General features: G+C 40.6%; 1 protein-coding gene across 1 annotated transcript in view; it reads left to right on the plus strand.

Moving 5' to 3' along the window:
- The window catches only part of PHLPP2 (PH domain and leucine rich repeat protein phosphatase 2), a 71,798-nt gene extending 55,145 nt beyond the window's left edge, over window positions 1–16,653 (plus strand). Inside the window, exons 13-19 of the mRNA XM_024556111.4 lie at window positions 1,694–1,894; window positions 5,417–5,579; window positions 5,797–5,927; window positions 6,573–6,683; window positions 7,492–7,686; window positions 9,166–9,397; window positions 11,823–16,653. Of these exons, the coding sequence (XP_024411879.2) occupies window positions 1,694–1,894; window positions 5,417–5,579; window positions 5,797–5,927; window positions 6,573–6,683; window positions 7,492–7,686; window positions 9,166–9,397; window positions 11,823–12,977 (2,188 nt within the window). The 3' untranslated portion in view covers window positions 12,978–16,653. The remainder of the gene's footprint in view (window positions 1–1,693; window positions 1,895–5,416; window positions 5,580–5,796; window positions 5,928–6,572; window positions 6,684–7,491; window positions 7,687–9,165; window positions 9,398–11,822) is intronic.
- Window positions 16,654–16,790: the final 137 nt, after the last annotated feature.

A 16,790-nucleotide genomic window follows, 5' to 3' on the forward strand; every position in this document is an offset into this window, starting at 1 on the left:
AACAGATGGGGAAGGGTCGGGCTTTCATCTTAGAAAATGAATACAGTTATGACCTTTAAAGAGAAATTACAGCATTCTGACACAGCTTCCTTGGCAATTTTCAGCTTTTACATTAGGACAAAAGGACATACCACTGAAGTTCTTTTAGTTTTTGCTTCTAGCTTTACCAGGCTATCATTAAGTTTTTCATTCTCCATTTGCAGCACTTTTTTACTACCTATTTTGAAAACTGCATTTAAAGATAACATTGTTTCAGAAGGTGTTATTTGCTTTCACATTATAAATTAACAATAGAGGATATGTCTTCTTATTTTAATACCCATAACTGTGTTTATCTAGTGCATATGTTACCCACCATTCAATAAAAATTAGTTTTTAATATAGCCTTCTGCAATATGGAGAAAGCAGTATTGTCTCCAGCTTAGACGTGGAAAAGCAGAGATAAGCAGTAGTAATTTAACATAAGGCTACAGTAGTGATTTTTAGCTGGTGTGCGACAAGAATTTTTAAAACATGCAATACCTGACTATTATTCAGGGACACTGACCTCTTTTCCCTTGTATTGTCAAATAAAAAAATGACAAAAGCCAACACAACAGTAGCCATCTGGTGTGAATGAATCAAAATTGTACCTATTTTTTTTGTGTGAGATCAGCAAAAAATATATTTTTTGGTGTGCTGCAGAGTTTTAGTAATTAGCTTATGTGTGCCAGGAAATGAAAAAGGTTGAAAATCGCTGGGCTATAAGAAACATAAAAAAGCATTTAGCCCACAAGCATCTGGCTTATTCTTTGTCAGCTTAAACATCTCAATACTTTTGGTTGGACTTTCTAAAAAAAATCTTTGGAAATTCTAAAAAGTGTTTGAATATATAATACACACAGTATATATTATAATTTAGTATTAGCCTTTCTGGAGCTCAGTTTGGCAATATGTGTAACACAGGATTTGCTTCTGGGAATCGCAGCCTGAAGAAATAATTGCCCTGGCCAGGTGCTCAGTTGGTGAAAGAGTCGTCCTGATGGCCAAGGTTGTGGGTTCAGTCTCCAGTCAGGGCACATACAAGAGTCAACCAATGATGCATAAATAAAGGGAACAACAGACTGATGTTTCTCTGCCTCCCTCCCAGTCTCTCTCTAAAGGTCAATACATTAAAAAAATAATAATAATAATAAAATAAATAATTGGATAAGGATACAAAGGTGCTTGTTACAGTGTGTCTAATAGCAAACGGTTGGAAACAGCCTGTATGCCCGCTATCAGGGATTACAAGGGATTTAGCTAAATAAATATCACGCTGTTGAAGTCTGACAAAAATTTCTCTGAAGGGTGGTTTTCACAGTTCATATATTTGTGAACATGACACCCAACAGCACTCTTTCAGGGGACATACAGACAGTAAAAGATGAAGCAAGGATAGATTTAGATTTCAGAACACTGCAGAAGACTGGGACCACAACCAAGCCTGTATTCTCAAATAGAATACAGAATAAAGGAATAAGTAGAATAAGTGAAGTCAAGTAGTCTTTCATGAGTTGAGTAAAAGGAGCTTTGGTTGTTTAGAACTGACAGGGAAACTGCCTGGAGAAAATTGCTTTTGTCATGAGTTTCGGAGCATGTAACGGCATGGCGTTTTCTACACAAGGCAACAAATAACCATGAAAGAAATGATGACTTCTGTGTGTGCTGTCAGCCTCAGATACTTGAATGCATCTGCAAACAGTCTGGAGTCTTTGCCATCTGCTTGTGCTGGGGAGGAGAGTCTGAGCGCCCTGCAGCTGCTCTACCTGACCAGCAACCTCCTGACAGACCAGTGTGTGCCCGTCCTGGTGGGGCACCCGCACCTGCGCATCTTGCATCTCGCAAACAACCAGCTACAGACTTTTCCCGCAAGGTGAGTGAGTGCAAACTTTGGTCATTTCAGACAAATAACGTGAATTTCACGTTTGTCAGACTACATTGCAGCTGTCTGACTGGGTACTCTTGCTTTATTTTGAGGGACTTCCTGATGCTGTGATTCCACTAGTTGAATGGGAAAATGTTTGTGCTCAGTTGTTAAGTATCAGTAACCAGAGAAGTTGTGGTTAAAATGTGTTCAGTTCTTAGTTGTAGTTACCTAATAATGAATGGTAACATTACTTTCTAGGTTGAGAATTTTCAACCTAGAAAAGTACAGGCTTATGAAATAAATTAAATTCTGGAGTTAATTTTTCTTTTCTCTTGTTAGCACTGTTTTATAAAATACTGTTGAGTTTGTTAATTCATTGTATATGGTTGACCCCTGAACAACAAGGGGGTGGGAGGGATTATCAACTGATGCCCATACAATTGATAACCCCACATAACTTTTGACTCTACAGTCAGCTCTTGGCATACGTGGATTCAACCACCTGTGGTTAAAAAAAAACTTATGTTTGATTTGTAGTTGGGAAACCGTGTTTGGGAATGCAAAAATGCTGTTTCCCATCCACAGTTGGTTGAATCCACGAATGGGAAACCTATAGACAGGAAGGGCCAACCATACTTACTAAAAAAAAATCAGTGTATAAGTGGACAAGCACAGTTCAAACCCATCTTGTTCAAGGATCAGCAGTGAATATTGAATGCCCACTGTATGTCAAGTACTGTGTAAGTGCTGAGGAAGCAGTGGTGGTTAGGTCACAGCCTCTGTCTGTAAGGAACGCACTGTCAAACTGGAGAAACAGACCAGTATGTACACCATTGCGGTGCAGGGTAATAAAAGCAGGATGTTAAAGATATAGGCAGGTAGCTGGCTGTACTGCACAGAGCCTCGGGGTAGGGCCGGCCTTCCTGGAGGAAGAGATGAACGGCAGTTAGCCGGGCTCCACCTATAAGAATACATAAGACAGACACTTAATGTGGTCAAAGTTTTAAACAGTGTCAGTAGAAAAATAAATATCTTCCAAAATACATTTGATAAAATTTGATAACAGAAAAATCCATCTCTACCATGAAAGTAATATTAAAACTCATGTTTTGAAAAAAACGGTTAAAAAGAGAAATGTTAGTGATTTGATTGAAAACAATAAAACTATGTAAGTATGTAGTTTTAATATATATATAGTTATATATATATAGTTTTAAAGATTTTATGTATAGAGAGAGGGGAAGGGAAGGAGAAAGAGAGGGAGAGAAACATCAATGTGTGGTTGCCTCTTACACACCCTCCACTGGGGACCAGGCCTGCAACCCAGGCACGTGTCCTGACTGGGAATCGAACCAGCAACCCTTTAGTTTTCAGCCAGCACTCAGTCCATTGAGCCACACCAGCCAGGGCAAAACTATATTTTGATTCTAATTTTATTTTATAAGTTTTCTTAGAAATGTGATAAACTCAGGAAAACTGATAGCGATTATAACTTTTGTGAATAGTTATGAAATTAGATATTTAGAGCTCATAAAAGATAAGCAGGATAAACTTGATTGCTTCCTGGAAAGAATTTAAACAGTGGCTTTTAAAGTGAATACAGAATATTTATTTCGGGATGTGATAGATCTCTTGAAATCTTATGAGATTAATTCACTTGGCCCCACATACTGTCCTATAAAGTGAAAATGACAGACCACCACAAGTAAATTGGTTTGTGAAGCTGTTGGGAGATACCAGGTGAACACTCTGACTCATGAATTTCACCTAATTTGGTGACACTCTTATTGTTGGAGAGGTCAAAAACAGGCTGATAGAAAACTTAAAACACATTAAAAATATGAAAGTAATAAGTTAGAAGTAAAGACAAGAATGAACAGGAGATCATACAAAATTAGAGTACTCTGAATATAGATAAGAAAACTAAATGAAATTTAGGAGCAATACATTAAAGAAAATGTATGTTCTATACTGAATAATGAATCCACTGTCCAGTCATCTCCTAAACAGTGTTACAATTGCACAGGCATAGTCCAGACCTTCTGTTTCTTTTGCACTGTCATCAGAAGCTCGCACAGTTCCGGGTGCTCCGTAACAGACGGCTGAGATAGGGACACCAAGCCGGAGACGTCCGAGTGGGCTCCAAGTAGTGCAAGAGAATAGCATGAGGTGTGGACATGGAACACTTCTAAAGCATGTTATTAAGTATTTTTTAAAAAGCAAGTTATAAAACATATAATGTAGCATCATTTTTTAATTTGAAAACTATAGTTTCTTGAATTAAAAAGGTCACAAATACTCTCCATCAAAACATCTCTGGTATTGGGATTAAAAGGTTTTTTTCCTAATTGTTTTCTTTTTTCAGTGAATATATACTACCATTGTAATAAAAAAGAAAACAGTTTTAATTTACCATAAAAGGTATTTATGGCTTTTCTAGCAATAGAAATTATTTATGATATGTGCTCTGGCTGGTGTGGCTTAGTGGATTGAGTGCCCACCTGTGAACCAAAGGATCACTGGTTCGATTCCCAGTCAGGGCACATGCCTGGGTTGCTGGCCAGGTCCCCAGTGTGGGGCATGGGAGAGGCAACCACACATTGATGTTTCTCTCCCTCTCTTTCTCTCTCCCTTCCCCTCTGTCTAGAAATAAATAAATAAAAATCTTTTAAAAAATTATTTATTATATGTAATATGAAAATGCAGGATATAAATGTTATGTAAAACAAATATGCATATGAAAAGTTATGTAGGAAATTCAGCAAAATAAGAGTAGTAATTCATTCCAATTGGTAGTATTATTGATTTATTTTCTTTATTTTCTAAATGTTCTCCATGTGTCACAGCAGTTTATTTTTATAAATTTTTTAATCAGTCAGTAAAAAGAAATCAGAGCAACTTGTGGTAATCTAGATAGAGGAATCAGGCCATCTTCAGATAGTTTGCTTATTGTAGAGAAAACGTTGCCCAATTCAGCGGAACAGTGTGAATCACCTACCTAGCACAGCACTGTACGTATAATAAACACAATAAAATGTTTAGCAAAGATGGATTATGTTATGAATAGGTAACAGTAGAAATTTAAAACCGAAAGGACTGTTAGTGATGATGTGGTACAGCTACTGTCATAGCTGAGGATATTGACACAGGCTGACATTATCTAATATAGTATTTTGCAACTAGTTAGTGGGGAAGTAAGTATCACAGCTAATCTCCCAACCCTAGGCTGATGCTAATTCAGCAGCTTCCCATAAGTCACTTAGTAGGAAGCTGTTCATGCCCTCAAGATCCAACAGCTGTAAGAGAAGCAAGGGAAGCTTTGGGCCCTGAAAACACGCTGAGAGGCAGATTAGGCTGAGATTTAGCAGGAACAGTCACCTTGGTGAGCCCATCCCTTTCCTTGTGTTTGATTTCCTTAAGACCAGTCATCTGGCAGTGGACCAGGTTGCCTCTGTAATCTGGCTGCTATAAAACTTGCTTGGCAGCTCGTTTTGGGTGCAGCGTGGTATATTGGTGTTTCTTTTTCAGCAAACTAAATAAGTTGGAACAATTGGAGGAACTGAACCTAAGTGGCAACAAGCTTAAAACCATTCCCACGACCATAGCGAACTGCAAGAGGCTGCACACCCTCGTCGCACACTCCAACAACATCAGCATCTTCCCTGAGATACTGCAGTTGCCTCAGATCCAGGTACTTTCATGGGCTGGAATGATGTCCCTCTGGGGGAAATGAGGAGTGTGAATGAGGTTGATCTCAAAAGGAAGAAGCAAGGGGTAACAGTATATTTAGTAGATTCCTGGGAAGCAATTAAGTTTCCTTGGAGCATATAGTAGGACACTGAGTGTAGGGAGTTAAGAATTAACTACCTATGATGTATTTTCTTTTGGTTTCTTCATTTTCCTCTCAGTTTGTAGACCTAAGCTGCAATGACTTGACAGAAATACTAATTCCGGAGGCTCTGCCTGCTACCTTACAAGACCTTGACCTGACTGGCAATACAAATCTGGTTCTGGAACACAAGACGCTGGACACATTTAGGTAAGAACATTTTTGAGAACGAATCCCCATGTGCCTTGTCCCCCCAGCCATGTGTTGGTTTTCTTAAGGACTGTGGAGATCTCGATTATTTAAAGGAATAGAATGGATGAAGCAATAAAGCCCCATGGCCGTCTGCTTTGGTTCAGTTGTGGACAGATGTTCTGTCCATCCATGTGAATGTTCTGGTCCATGTGCATTAGAACTCAGCACCATGGCTACTGCTCAGCCACACACTGGCTATCTTTATACGGCAGGCATGGGTAGATATTTTAAGGTGGCACAGATCACTTTACATTTACAACATGTCAGAGACAGAGCAAGCCGTTCATTGTACCAAGACTTAACTCTCAAAATACTTAAAATAAGTAGACAGTAGCCTCAAACTTTGAAATCCTTGTTGTGCTTAGTTTTCATTGAAATGAACAGCATCAGTTACAACAATATTTGGCCCCTGGATCTTCCTCCTACCCTTTCCCTTCTTTTTGGCTAGTGGGTCAGCATACTGCTTTCACTTAGTCTCTCTGGAAATGAATCTTACTCTGTTAAAAGACTGTTTTATAAAAACATGCATGTCATTGTTGGGATAGTTTTTGTAAAATATAGACGTATATACAGTTTAATCCTCCCCTCCTCCACTTCCCACAGCCATATCACAACCTTGAAAATTGATCAGAAACCGTTGCCAACCACTGAGTCTACAGTTACATCAACTTTCTGGAGCCATGGGCTGGCTGAGATGGCAGGTCAAAGAAATAAGTGAGTATCTTGGCCATGGACCTGAGAAAGAAAAAAGGCAGCCAGCCCCGGACATCTGGAGACTAATCTCATGCTAAAGGGAGGGCGGGGGGGTGATCTCATGTAGCATGTAAACAGATCACAGAATCTCCACATCAGATAAGACCCCTCTGAGACCATGATCCAGTGAGACAGAAACAAGATGAATGCACAGGCCACAAAATACCACATGCTCTCTCTCATCCCTAAAGTAGGTGACTGCCACTTTCGTACTTACTACAGCTTCATCCTTGTGTTAATCTTATCCTATACATAGGATTTATTGAGCTACTCAACCATAAATGACCCAACTTTCTGACGGCTCCAAATCCAGTATGATCACCCCTTCATTAGACCTTCTCCAAAATGACCCAGTCAGAGCCCAAACTTATATTAGGTTTTGCAACACCCACTTACCTATACACCCCAGAGTTCCATGATGTACCTTGTCCCATGCTGCAAGGCATACCAAACGCAACTTGTTTAAGTACAGGGTTCCTCTGGGGGGTCTCTGGCTGAAGGGTGTTGACAGTGCTAGTCTTTAATTACTGCTCAGAGAAAACATTTAATCTTTCCAGTCGTAGGCAGCACCTAGCAAAGCTAGTACGTACTGCCTCTAAATGTGGCCGAATGGCCCCGTGTCTTAACAACATTGACTCTTTCAAATGCTGCTTAATTTTCTAACACTTTTCGTGTGTTTTTTCTAACCTTTAGCACTCACTTTTTAAAAGAAGGCTCCCCAGAGACAGTCCTTTACCTAATGTGTGTCTTCCTTGTATGTCTGTGATAGGCTGTGTATATCTGCGCTGGCTGTGGACAGCTTTGCAGAGGGCGTCGGGGCTGTGTACGGCATGTTCGACGGGGACCGGAATGAGGAGCTCCCTCGCCTGCTCCAGTGCACCATGGCAGACGTGCTTTTGGAAGAGGTACAGAATTCGACAGATGACACGGTGTCCATGGCTAACACCTTCTTGGTATCTCACAGGTAAGCAGGTGGGTTGAATAATCCCTAACTCTGTTCTACTTTTGGAAAATAAATCTCACTAAGCCAGAAGGTCGGAGTCCTAATTATAGGGACAGGATCAAGATGAAATGGTGCTCCTTCTGCCCTGACTGTTCTCTCTTTAGCCACGTGGAATGTGGGGGTTTGATCTTTAAAGAGCCCGTGGAACCACTGGTGTTTTCTCTATTGAACCCAAAGGCTGCTGAGGTCCTGGAAAGCCCAGAAATCATGTGCAAAAGATTGTATGTGTATATATGCATTCATACACTGGGGGAAGGAAGATGGTAGCTTTTATAAGGTTCTCTAAAGAGTCCGTGACCCACAGAGGGTTAAGCATTGATCAGATTCATGTGTTTAGAATACTTATGGGAGTTTACTAACTAATCTTCTAAGCCACGTAAGTGTTAAAACCCCTTATAACCAAACTATTGAAAATCTCTTGGTAGCTAATGGAGCATCTTCCCCATCAGGTGGGCTGCATATAGAATATGCATAACTTAGAGAAGGTTATCTAGTATAATCAGTGTTGAAATGGAACACCCAGAGCCCAAATTGGTTTTATCTCTCATTATAACATGAAGCAAAGAGGTAGGGAAAGGAGTCTATTTTTTAGCATTAGAATTGAGCCAGGAATTTGGCAAAATAAAGGATTTGGGAAAGAGAACTCAGTTTATGAAGTACCACCTAAGAACCAGACATTGTACCAAGCATTTCTCATACCATATCTTTAATTTTCAAAACAAGCCAAAGAGGTGGGTATTTTATCAAAAAATTTCTCAGAGAAATAACTTGCTGAGGACCTATAGCCAGTTAGTGGCAAAGCTGGGATTTGAAACCAGATCTCTTTGATAGCATCTGCTCTGTGTTTGTTAGCGTTGTGTACTCCGTGTTGGGGGCTGGATGCCATGTGTGTGGGAGAAACACAGGGAAAATTATGATTCTTCCTTCAAGGAATTCACAACCTAAAGGACTTCTCAGTGTGTTGTTCTAGGACAATAACCCCAGCAGCCTCGGCATCATTGGAAACTTGTTAGAAATGACAAATATTGGGCCAGTCCCTTATCTACTGAATGAGAAATGCTGGGGGTGGACCCAGCAATCTGTGTTTTAACAAACCCTCCAGGTGATTCTGACGTCTTAAAGTTGGTATCACTTAAGTAGGCCATTGTGTTCTATGATCAGTCACAGGGAGAAGGATGTACCTTCACAGCAGAGAAAGGTACCTTCACTATCTCCTCTAACCTCACCCTTGGTGTGAAATTCCTGTACTTAGTGAGCTAAGAGTGGAAGGCAGGTTCTCTTCAGCATTATCACCTATAGCGGAGACTACTTTCAGATGGATAAGGGTGAGTTTGGCTCACAGTCACGTGGCAGGAAAATGAGAAAATAATGGACACGAGGGACTGCCACTTACTTCTAAAACTAGCTACCATGTCTTCATTTTCTTTTCATTCCAAATAGGAAATTAGGGATGGCTGGTCAGAAGCTGGGCTCTTCCGCTCTTCTTTGTTACATCCGCCCTGACACTGCTGATCCAACGAGTAGCTTCAGCCTGACGGTGGCCAACGTTGGCACGTGCCAAGCAGTCCTGTGCCGAGATGGGAAACCAGTGCCCCTCTCTAAAGTCTTCAGCCTGGAACAGGATGCAGAAGAGGCCCAAAGGGTGAAGGACCAAAAAGCCATCATAACAGAGGTGAATCTCACTCTCCACCAGTTGCTTCTGTTCCCCCAATCTAGTGACTGCAGTTTGGCAGAGGCAGGGGGGGTCCGCTTTCCTCCCGTGGGGCCCTGTAGATGGTGTCCAAGCCAGATGATGGAACTAGAAGAAAGTCTAATGAGCAGCTATTGACCAGCCAAGAGAAAAAGCAAATTAATTAGAGGAAAATCCAAATTTGATCCTTTAAATCAGTGATTTTCCAACCTTTTTCATCTCATGGCACACATAAACTAATTACTAAAATTCTGCAGCACACCAAAAAATATATTTTTTGCCAATCCGACAAAAATTAGGTATAATTTTGATCCATTCACACCAGATAGCTATTGTTGTATTGGCTGTTGTCATTTTCTTTTTAATTTGACCATCTAAGGGAAAAGAGGTCAGTGCCCCTGACTAAATAAGTAGGTATTACATGTTTTAAAGCTTCTTGCAGCACATCAGTTGAAAATCACTGCCTTAGTTGTATATTTGGCATGTAAAATGAATGTAAATGTCGTCCTTGGTTAATTTGCATACAGAAGAGAAAAAGTTCCATAGTTTGACATCCTATTCTGAAATGCAAAGTTTCAAAATATTTTTCCCGTTATATTGCATTTGGCTTGTATGCCCTGGTGGTTTGTTTTTTTTAAATAATGAAGCATCAATATATCTACTGTTTTACAGCTTTTCTTCTGTTTTGAAAATTAGCATAACGTTTTTGGTTTCAAAGAGACTTTAACAATTACATATGAACCTTGTTTACTGCAGAGGAGAATTCTGTTCAGATCTTTTGCCCATTTTTAATTGGTTTGTTTCTTTATGGTTGAGCTTTGAGTTCTTTGTGAGTTTTGCTTACAGGTTTGTATCAGATTCTGTTCTGCAGAGATTTTCTTCCAGTCTGTGGCTTTTTTACTTTTAATGAAGTCCCACTTGTTTTTCTTTCATGGGTTGTATTTTTGTTGTTATATCTAAAAATTCATTGCCAAACCCAAGGTCACTTAAATTTTTTTTTTCTGTGTTACTCTCTACAAATTTTGTGTTTTACATTTAGTAAGTCGGATCTGTTTTGAATTCATTTTTGTGAAAGGTATAAATTTTCCTTTCTAGATTCTTGTCTAGGAAGAATCTCCGGGTCTAGATTCTTTTTCTTGCACGTGCCTGTCAGTGTTGCTGCGGCATTTGTTGCATAGACTGTCCTTTCTCCGTTGAATTGCCTTTGCTCCTTTGTCAGAGGTCAGCGGAATGTATTCGTGTGGGTCCATTTCGGAGCTGTCCTGTCAGAATTCTGAAAGGGACTCTTCATGTTAGATTTTATCCAAGGAAGCACAAAACCAAAAAACATATCACTGTGATGTAGTTGATACTATGAAGATTCTGAAACTGTGAGGCATTCGCTTTAGGTCAAAACAAATGAAAGATAAAAGATAACTTTTTGCTTGATTAGTCTCTTTTTACTAATTTAGATGCTGTTGTTTCAGTTTGGGGGCGAAGGGTCCTAGACAAGTAGGAAATATTTTTATAAATGTTATTTTAAGTACAGACATTTATTGTTTGCTTATTATAATCACCATGGAAAGAAGTGCTTTTATTTCCACTTTACAGTTGAGGAGAATAAAATTTACTGTTTATGACAAATTCTGATGGATGAGAGAGCTAGGATTTTCTCCCAGGGAATGAATGTAAATATGACATAAGTATGTCAATGGCTTTAGAGGTTTTGCTTGGTTTTGTCTTCAAAAGAAGTAAGTCTAAAGTACCTGGGAGATGAATATTCCCAACCTGTAAGTAGGGCCATTCCTTTTCCTCCACGTTTAGAATTACATCACTTATGACTTGATCTGCTATTCACTTTTGGTACAGTCCTCACTGAGTAGGTGAATTTACTACAGATTTCACTTTGCTTTTCTAGGCTAAATATCTTTAGAGATTATTTAATGCTTTAGCTGCAAAAATTCTCTTAGCCATTTAATACCTTCCTGAATCTTTTCAGTACCAACTGTGCCTTTGAATGAGAAATCATTTTTAATGACCCATCTCAGTTTTGGCCTTTTTGAGAATCCTAGTGATGCTTCTTGTTTTTCTTACAGATGTTTCTCTATTTAAGGACATACTGAGGCCTGTACTTCACATTAGAGCAAATATCTTTCAAGATCAAGGTGCCTTTTAGCCACTTAATTTTAACTGGTTTCAACATCAGTTCTCTGAACTATTTAGTGTAATTACCATGTGATATTTTGTCCCTTTAGAATTTTATACATTTATTTCTGTAAGTCCATTAAAACTTGCACAGATCCCAGGAAAAACCACATAACATGGCAGTTCTGTTTTACTGTAGAGCTGTAAGCATTGTGACCCAGGGAGATATAACTTGTATGTAATTGTTGCTTGTTTTTCAAAATTTGCATTCTACTGTCTCTAGGATAACAAAGTGAATGGGGTCACCTGCTGTACCCGGATGCTGGGCTGTACATACCTCTACCCATGGATCCTCCCCAAGCCCCACATATCTTCCACTACACTTGCCATTCAAGATGAGTTGCTGATTCTGGGAAACAAAGCATTGTGGGAACACTTGTCATATACAGAAGCTGTCAGTGCAGTACGTCATGTACAAGACCCATTAACAGCTGCCAAGAAGCTGTGCACATTAGCCCAGAGCTATGGTTGTCAGGACAATGTGGGGGCGATGGTGGTTTATTTGAACATTGGCGAGGAAGGCTGCACTTGTGAAATAAATGGGCTCAGCCTCCCAGGTCCTGTGGGATTTGCTTCAACCACCGCCATCAAGGACCCTCCCAAGCCAACCACTCCTTCCTCCAGCAGTGGTATCGCTTCTGAGTTCAGCAGTGAGATGTCCACTTCAGAGGTGAGCAGCGAGGTGGGATCCACTGCTTCTGATGAACATAACACTGTTGGCCTGGATGCTGGCTTGCTTCCAAGGCCAGAGAGACGCTGTAGCCTCCATCCAACACCCACCTCTGGGGTTTTCCAGCGCCAGCCTTCTTGTGCGACTTTCTCAAGTAACCAGTCTGACAATGGCCTGGACAGTGACGATGACCAGCCTGTTGAAGGGGTCATAACAAATGGCAGCAAGGTGGAGGTGGAAGTAGATATCCACTGCTGTAGGGGGAGGGATCTTGAGAGCTCCCCCAATTTCACAGAGAAGCGTCCTGCCCCGTGTCCTGAGGAACATGGGAGAGGACTGTTTTTTGGGATCCGAAGGCAGAACAGTGTGAATAGTGGCATACTTCTGCCCATGAGCAAGGACAAGATGGAGTTACAGAAGTCTCCCTCTACTTCCTGTCTCTATGGAAAGAAACTCTCCAATGGCTCTATTGTACCCCTAGAAGACAGCCTGAACCTCATTGAAGTGGCCACGGAGGCACCCAAGAAGAAAACTGGCTATTTTGCTGCCCCCACTCAGCTGGAGCCAGAGGATCAGTTTGTTGTACCTCGTGACCTAGAAGAAGAAGTGAAGGAGCAAATGAAGCAACACCAGGAAAGCAGGCCCGAGCCCGAGCCTAATGAAGAGGATCGGACCGAGCTCCCAGAGGAGTTTGACACAGCACTGTAATCCCTCCCCAGGAGTCCCAGCGTTACAGGGCCCTGTGTAGTGTCAGGGTGGGGGACCCTTCCAGAGGCATTTGCCTCTGCACTTCTAAACCATAGATGAGGGGGTTAGAACTTGGAGCCAAGTACTGTGAGAGCTACCAGGGTCTCGCTCCAGATAAGCTAGTAAACACCCACAGTGTTAAGTTTTACATTTAACCTACATTGGAATTCCCAGAGTTATTGGGAAGAAAGCAGATGTTGCTCTGTATGTCCTACCACCTGCCATTAACCCTTTCTCTCCTAGGATAATTTTGAGAATTTGCCTGCCTGGGCAGGAAAGGGACTCTTTCTGTGGAGGAAAATAACTGAAGATAATTGATAATTCCTTTTACTGATTGCTGCTGATGGATCTCTGTGACAGAGAAATCACCTTATGTCTCAACCTAACTGAGGGGATGTGATGTGACTAGTCACATGGCTTTTCGTTCTTCTCTACGAGAATACAGCCTATCGAAATGACCTTTATTGGAAATGTAGAACCAATCAATAGATAATTTATGTATGTAATGTAATGAGAGCACTTTTCATTGACTGTGAACTTTTTATTTTCAAATCTGCACTCGAGCCAATCTTCTCAGAGGCAGCCCAGCACCTTGTCCACAGGTAGAATGACCGTCGGGCATTGGAGCCTCCTGTGAGGGTACTAGGAGGGGCGCTGGGAAGTTGATTTCATTGTTGGATGTCAGACTGTGAACACTCCTGAGAAACTTTGGGGGATGAAGATGAGAAAGGAGTGAAGGCTAAGACCACTTCTCCCAAATCCCAAAAAGAGGAAAACGCCTTGACAGATGTGACACCTGCTAGGAATTTCCCAGCAGATCACAGGAGAGGCATTTGAGGACTGGCCTCTTCATAACATGTGGTGGAGTTGGCAGTCAGCCTCCTAGTATGTAGGGACAGGGTGGATGCCACTCACATCCAAGTAACCTTGAGTTATAGCAGATGACCCTGAACAGACTGAGGCTGAATGAGAACAGAAGGGTGGGTGGATGGAGCTCAGGGGGTCAGACAGGTTCCTTTTCTTACTCTGGAGCTTAGGGATGGTTTTCTAAAATGTTGCAAGTGAGTTGAGAGCTCACCTCTTTAACGTCTAACAGAGTACTCTTCTGAAAACTGCTTATCCCTGTCCCATGCTTTGAGAGTACTGGGCTTAATTACTAATACAAGAAAGAAGGAAGAAGGTCCTAAGCTGACAGAAAACCTGGTTTACTGTATTTTTTTGCACATTCCATGTAACCCTAGAAAAATGCAGTTCTTTCCATATTTTTCTGTTGCCTTTTCCATTATAATATTTACTTAGGAAAATGAATTCCTATTTATTCCTGCAAAATTTTGACACTGCTTGATATTACCCAATGGGGAATATGCTTTGACTTTCTAGAATACTTTCACAATTAAAAAGATAGTAGAGTGGAACCATTTTTAATTTGTATCATGAGAAATAAAAATGTTAAAGATATGGTTGATATATACATTAAATATGTGGGGTGGGGGGGGGGTGTTTTTGTTAAAGCAATAGTAGAAAAACAGGTGACCTGTCCACGAATGGTTGGTCATAATGTATCTTCACCTTCTCAGAGGCCACCTACCCATGTGCGTGTTTGGTGGGGTACGCTCTTGGGGACTCCATACACTTTGATGACTGTCGAAGTTCGACCCCTCAAGAATCTGAATTTGAGTCCCCAAATTGTTGGGAACACTTGACTTCCTGTGTCAAACTACTAGTCGGCTACTGCAGGATTTCAGAACTCAGGTCGTGATACGAAGTGGGGAGCGTAGTGGTTCGTACGAAGTTTTAGGTGCTGTTAGAAAGATGGGAACAAGAGTGTGTTGCTGCCTTATTTTTATATGGGGAAAAAGTGAAGGAAAAGTGAAAATGAGGGAAACACCCAAGAGGATAGTGATGGGTGATGTAAAACATTTTCCCACCCAGACAGCAGGACCTTCGGTGGTAAAGTAGTGATGCTATCTAAGAAAGAAAGTTGTTCGGGGAATGTACCATTTTAATAGCATGGTTTTGAAAAATTTTCCTTTATCTGTGAATTCTCTCCTTGTCTTCTGTTTGTTACCCATCCTACTTGTTGGAACCACCACAAAATCCCATTCTAAAATGACTTTACCAGAAGTAAATGCATTTACTTTTTAGTCAGAAGAACTCTAAAACTCCAGATGTTTTGTGTGGTAGATGTATTTTCAGGTGACATTAAGTTGTATTGGAAACCTTTCATGTAGACTATACCAAAACTAATTATTATTATTTTTTTTATAAAAACTTCCTTTAATTCATTTTCCTCTATAATTGCTCTGTATTGAAACAGAGGGTGAAAAGGCCATAGCCCATTACCAAAAATATACAGGATCTTTTGACCTATGAGGTTGTTTACAGTAGTTGCGGGTGTTGACTAGACTGTCAGGTGGTGAAAGACAGGAGTCTGTCTCCGGGTGAATGTAAGCCACTTCCTAGGACTTAGCCAGAGGGCGTGCTTCCCAGGTGGGCAGAGCACCCCTGATCTCTAGTCCAGAGATCCTGGCCTCTGCGTGATTCTCAGGTCTCTGTGTGAACCTCCCATTCACTAGAAAAGTTTAAGGGAATTTCTGCAAGAACATCACTCTGCTTATGGGAGCAGTTCAGCGTCTTATGGAAGAAAGAAAAATACACAGGTGTTGGCAGCCATGGTACTCTTACTTTAATCCAAGTGAATTGGGAATATATATGAAAATTTGAATGCTGGTATATCATAAAACTACCGTGCTACCATAGAGTGACTGAATTACCACTCCAAACACAAGGGAAGGCTTTCTTCTACTGCTGTAGAGTGTACGTGTGCAATAAGTTTATAGTTCACTTTCCTGGTGTACGGAAGAGCCAACATGAGCAGCTTGGTAATCATTGGGTGCTATTACAGTTGCTTGTAGCGAGTGCTGTTTTTCAGGAGATGGAGCCAGTTAGTTGGGTTTGGCTGATCTACTGAATAACAAGTGATACTCTTCTTTCCACGTAGACCTTCAGCAAAAGCAGGTACTTGGAAGCCACGGGCTCACTTCTATCTACTCAATAATTATTAATGAAGAGACTTCCATAAGGGAGCACTTGGCTGTTATCAATAAATGTATCAATTATTAAATAGTCTCCAAGCCATTTGGTGATGACTGCAGCATCACTATAGAACTGTCTGTGTCACTTTTTACTTCCTTCTGGGTGGGGCCTTTCAGACTCCCCCAGTCACGGAGGCAAGTTAATCTTTCTCTCTGGTTAGTGACTTTTGCCCGTAGCTGGATAAGCACTTCCTAGACTGAGAAAAGCAGCTACAGTGAACCCTGCTCTGTGTCCCTCATTTGGTGACCATTCAATCACACACTAGCTCCTTGTCCTCCAAATTTCATGCACTCCCAGATGCTATCGGGTTTCCTCTCGCTGTTGCCAGTGGATGTCATCCAGACAGTGAGTTCGTATCTTACGGTTTTGTGCAATCATTGTCGTATTGTAGTCCTAAGACTCATTATAGTGTATTTTTGATATTTTTGAAATGTGTTAACTTTTTTAATTCAATAATATGAGCCAGAGCATGTTGCAGCAAATCTACTGTTTGTAAAAAATGACAATAACAATAATAATAAATAAAATAAAATAGAATATCTTTTTCATGGCTTTGTTTTAAAATGGAATATCTGTTATTTTATAAATACTTTATTTTTAGCATGAAACTGTAATTTTCTCTAACTTGTATGTAGAGTTAGTTTCATAACCAAAAACACCATTAGACTTTTTCTGCTT

Source organism: Desmodus rotundus, chromosome 12 (assembly GCF_022682495.2).
Source record: "Desmodus rotundus isolate HL8 chromosome 12, HLdesRot8A.1, whole genome shotgun sequence".
NCBI lineage: Eukaryota > Metazoa > Chordata > Mammalia > Chiroptera > Phyllostomidae > Desmodus > Desmodus rotundus.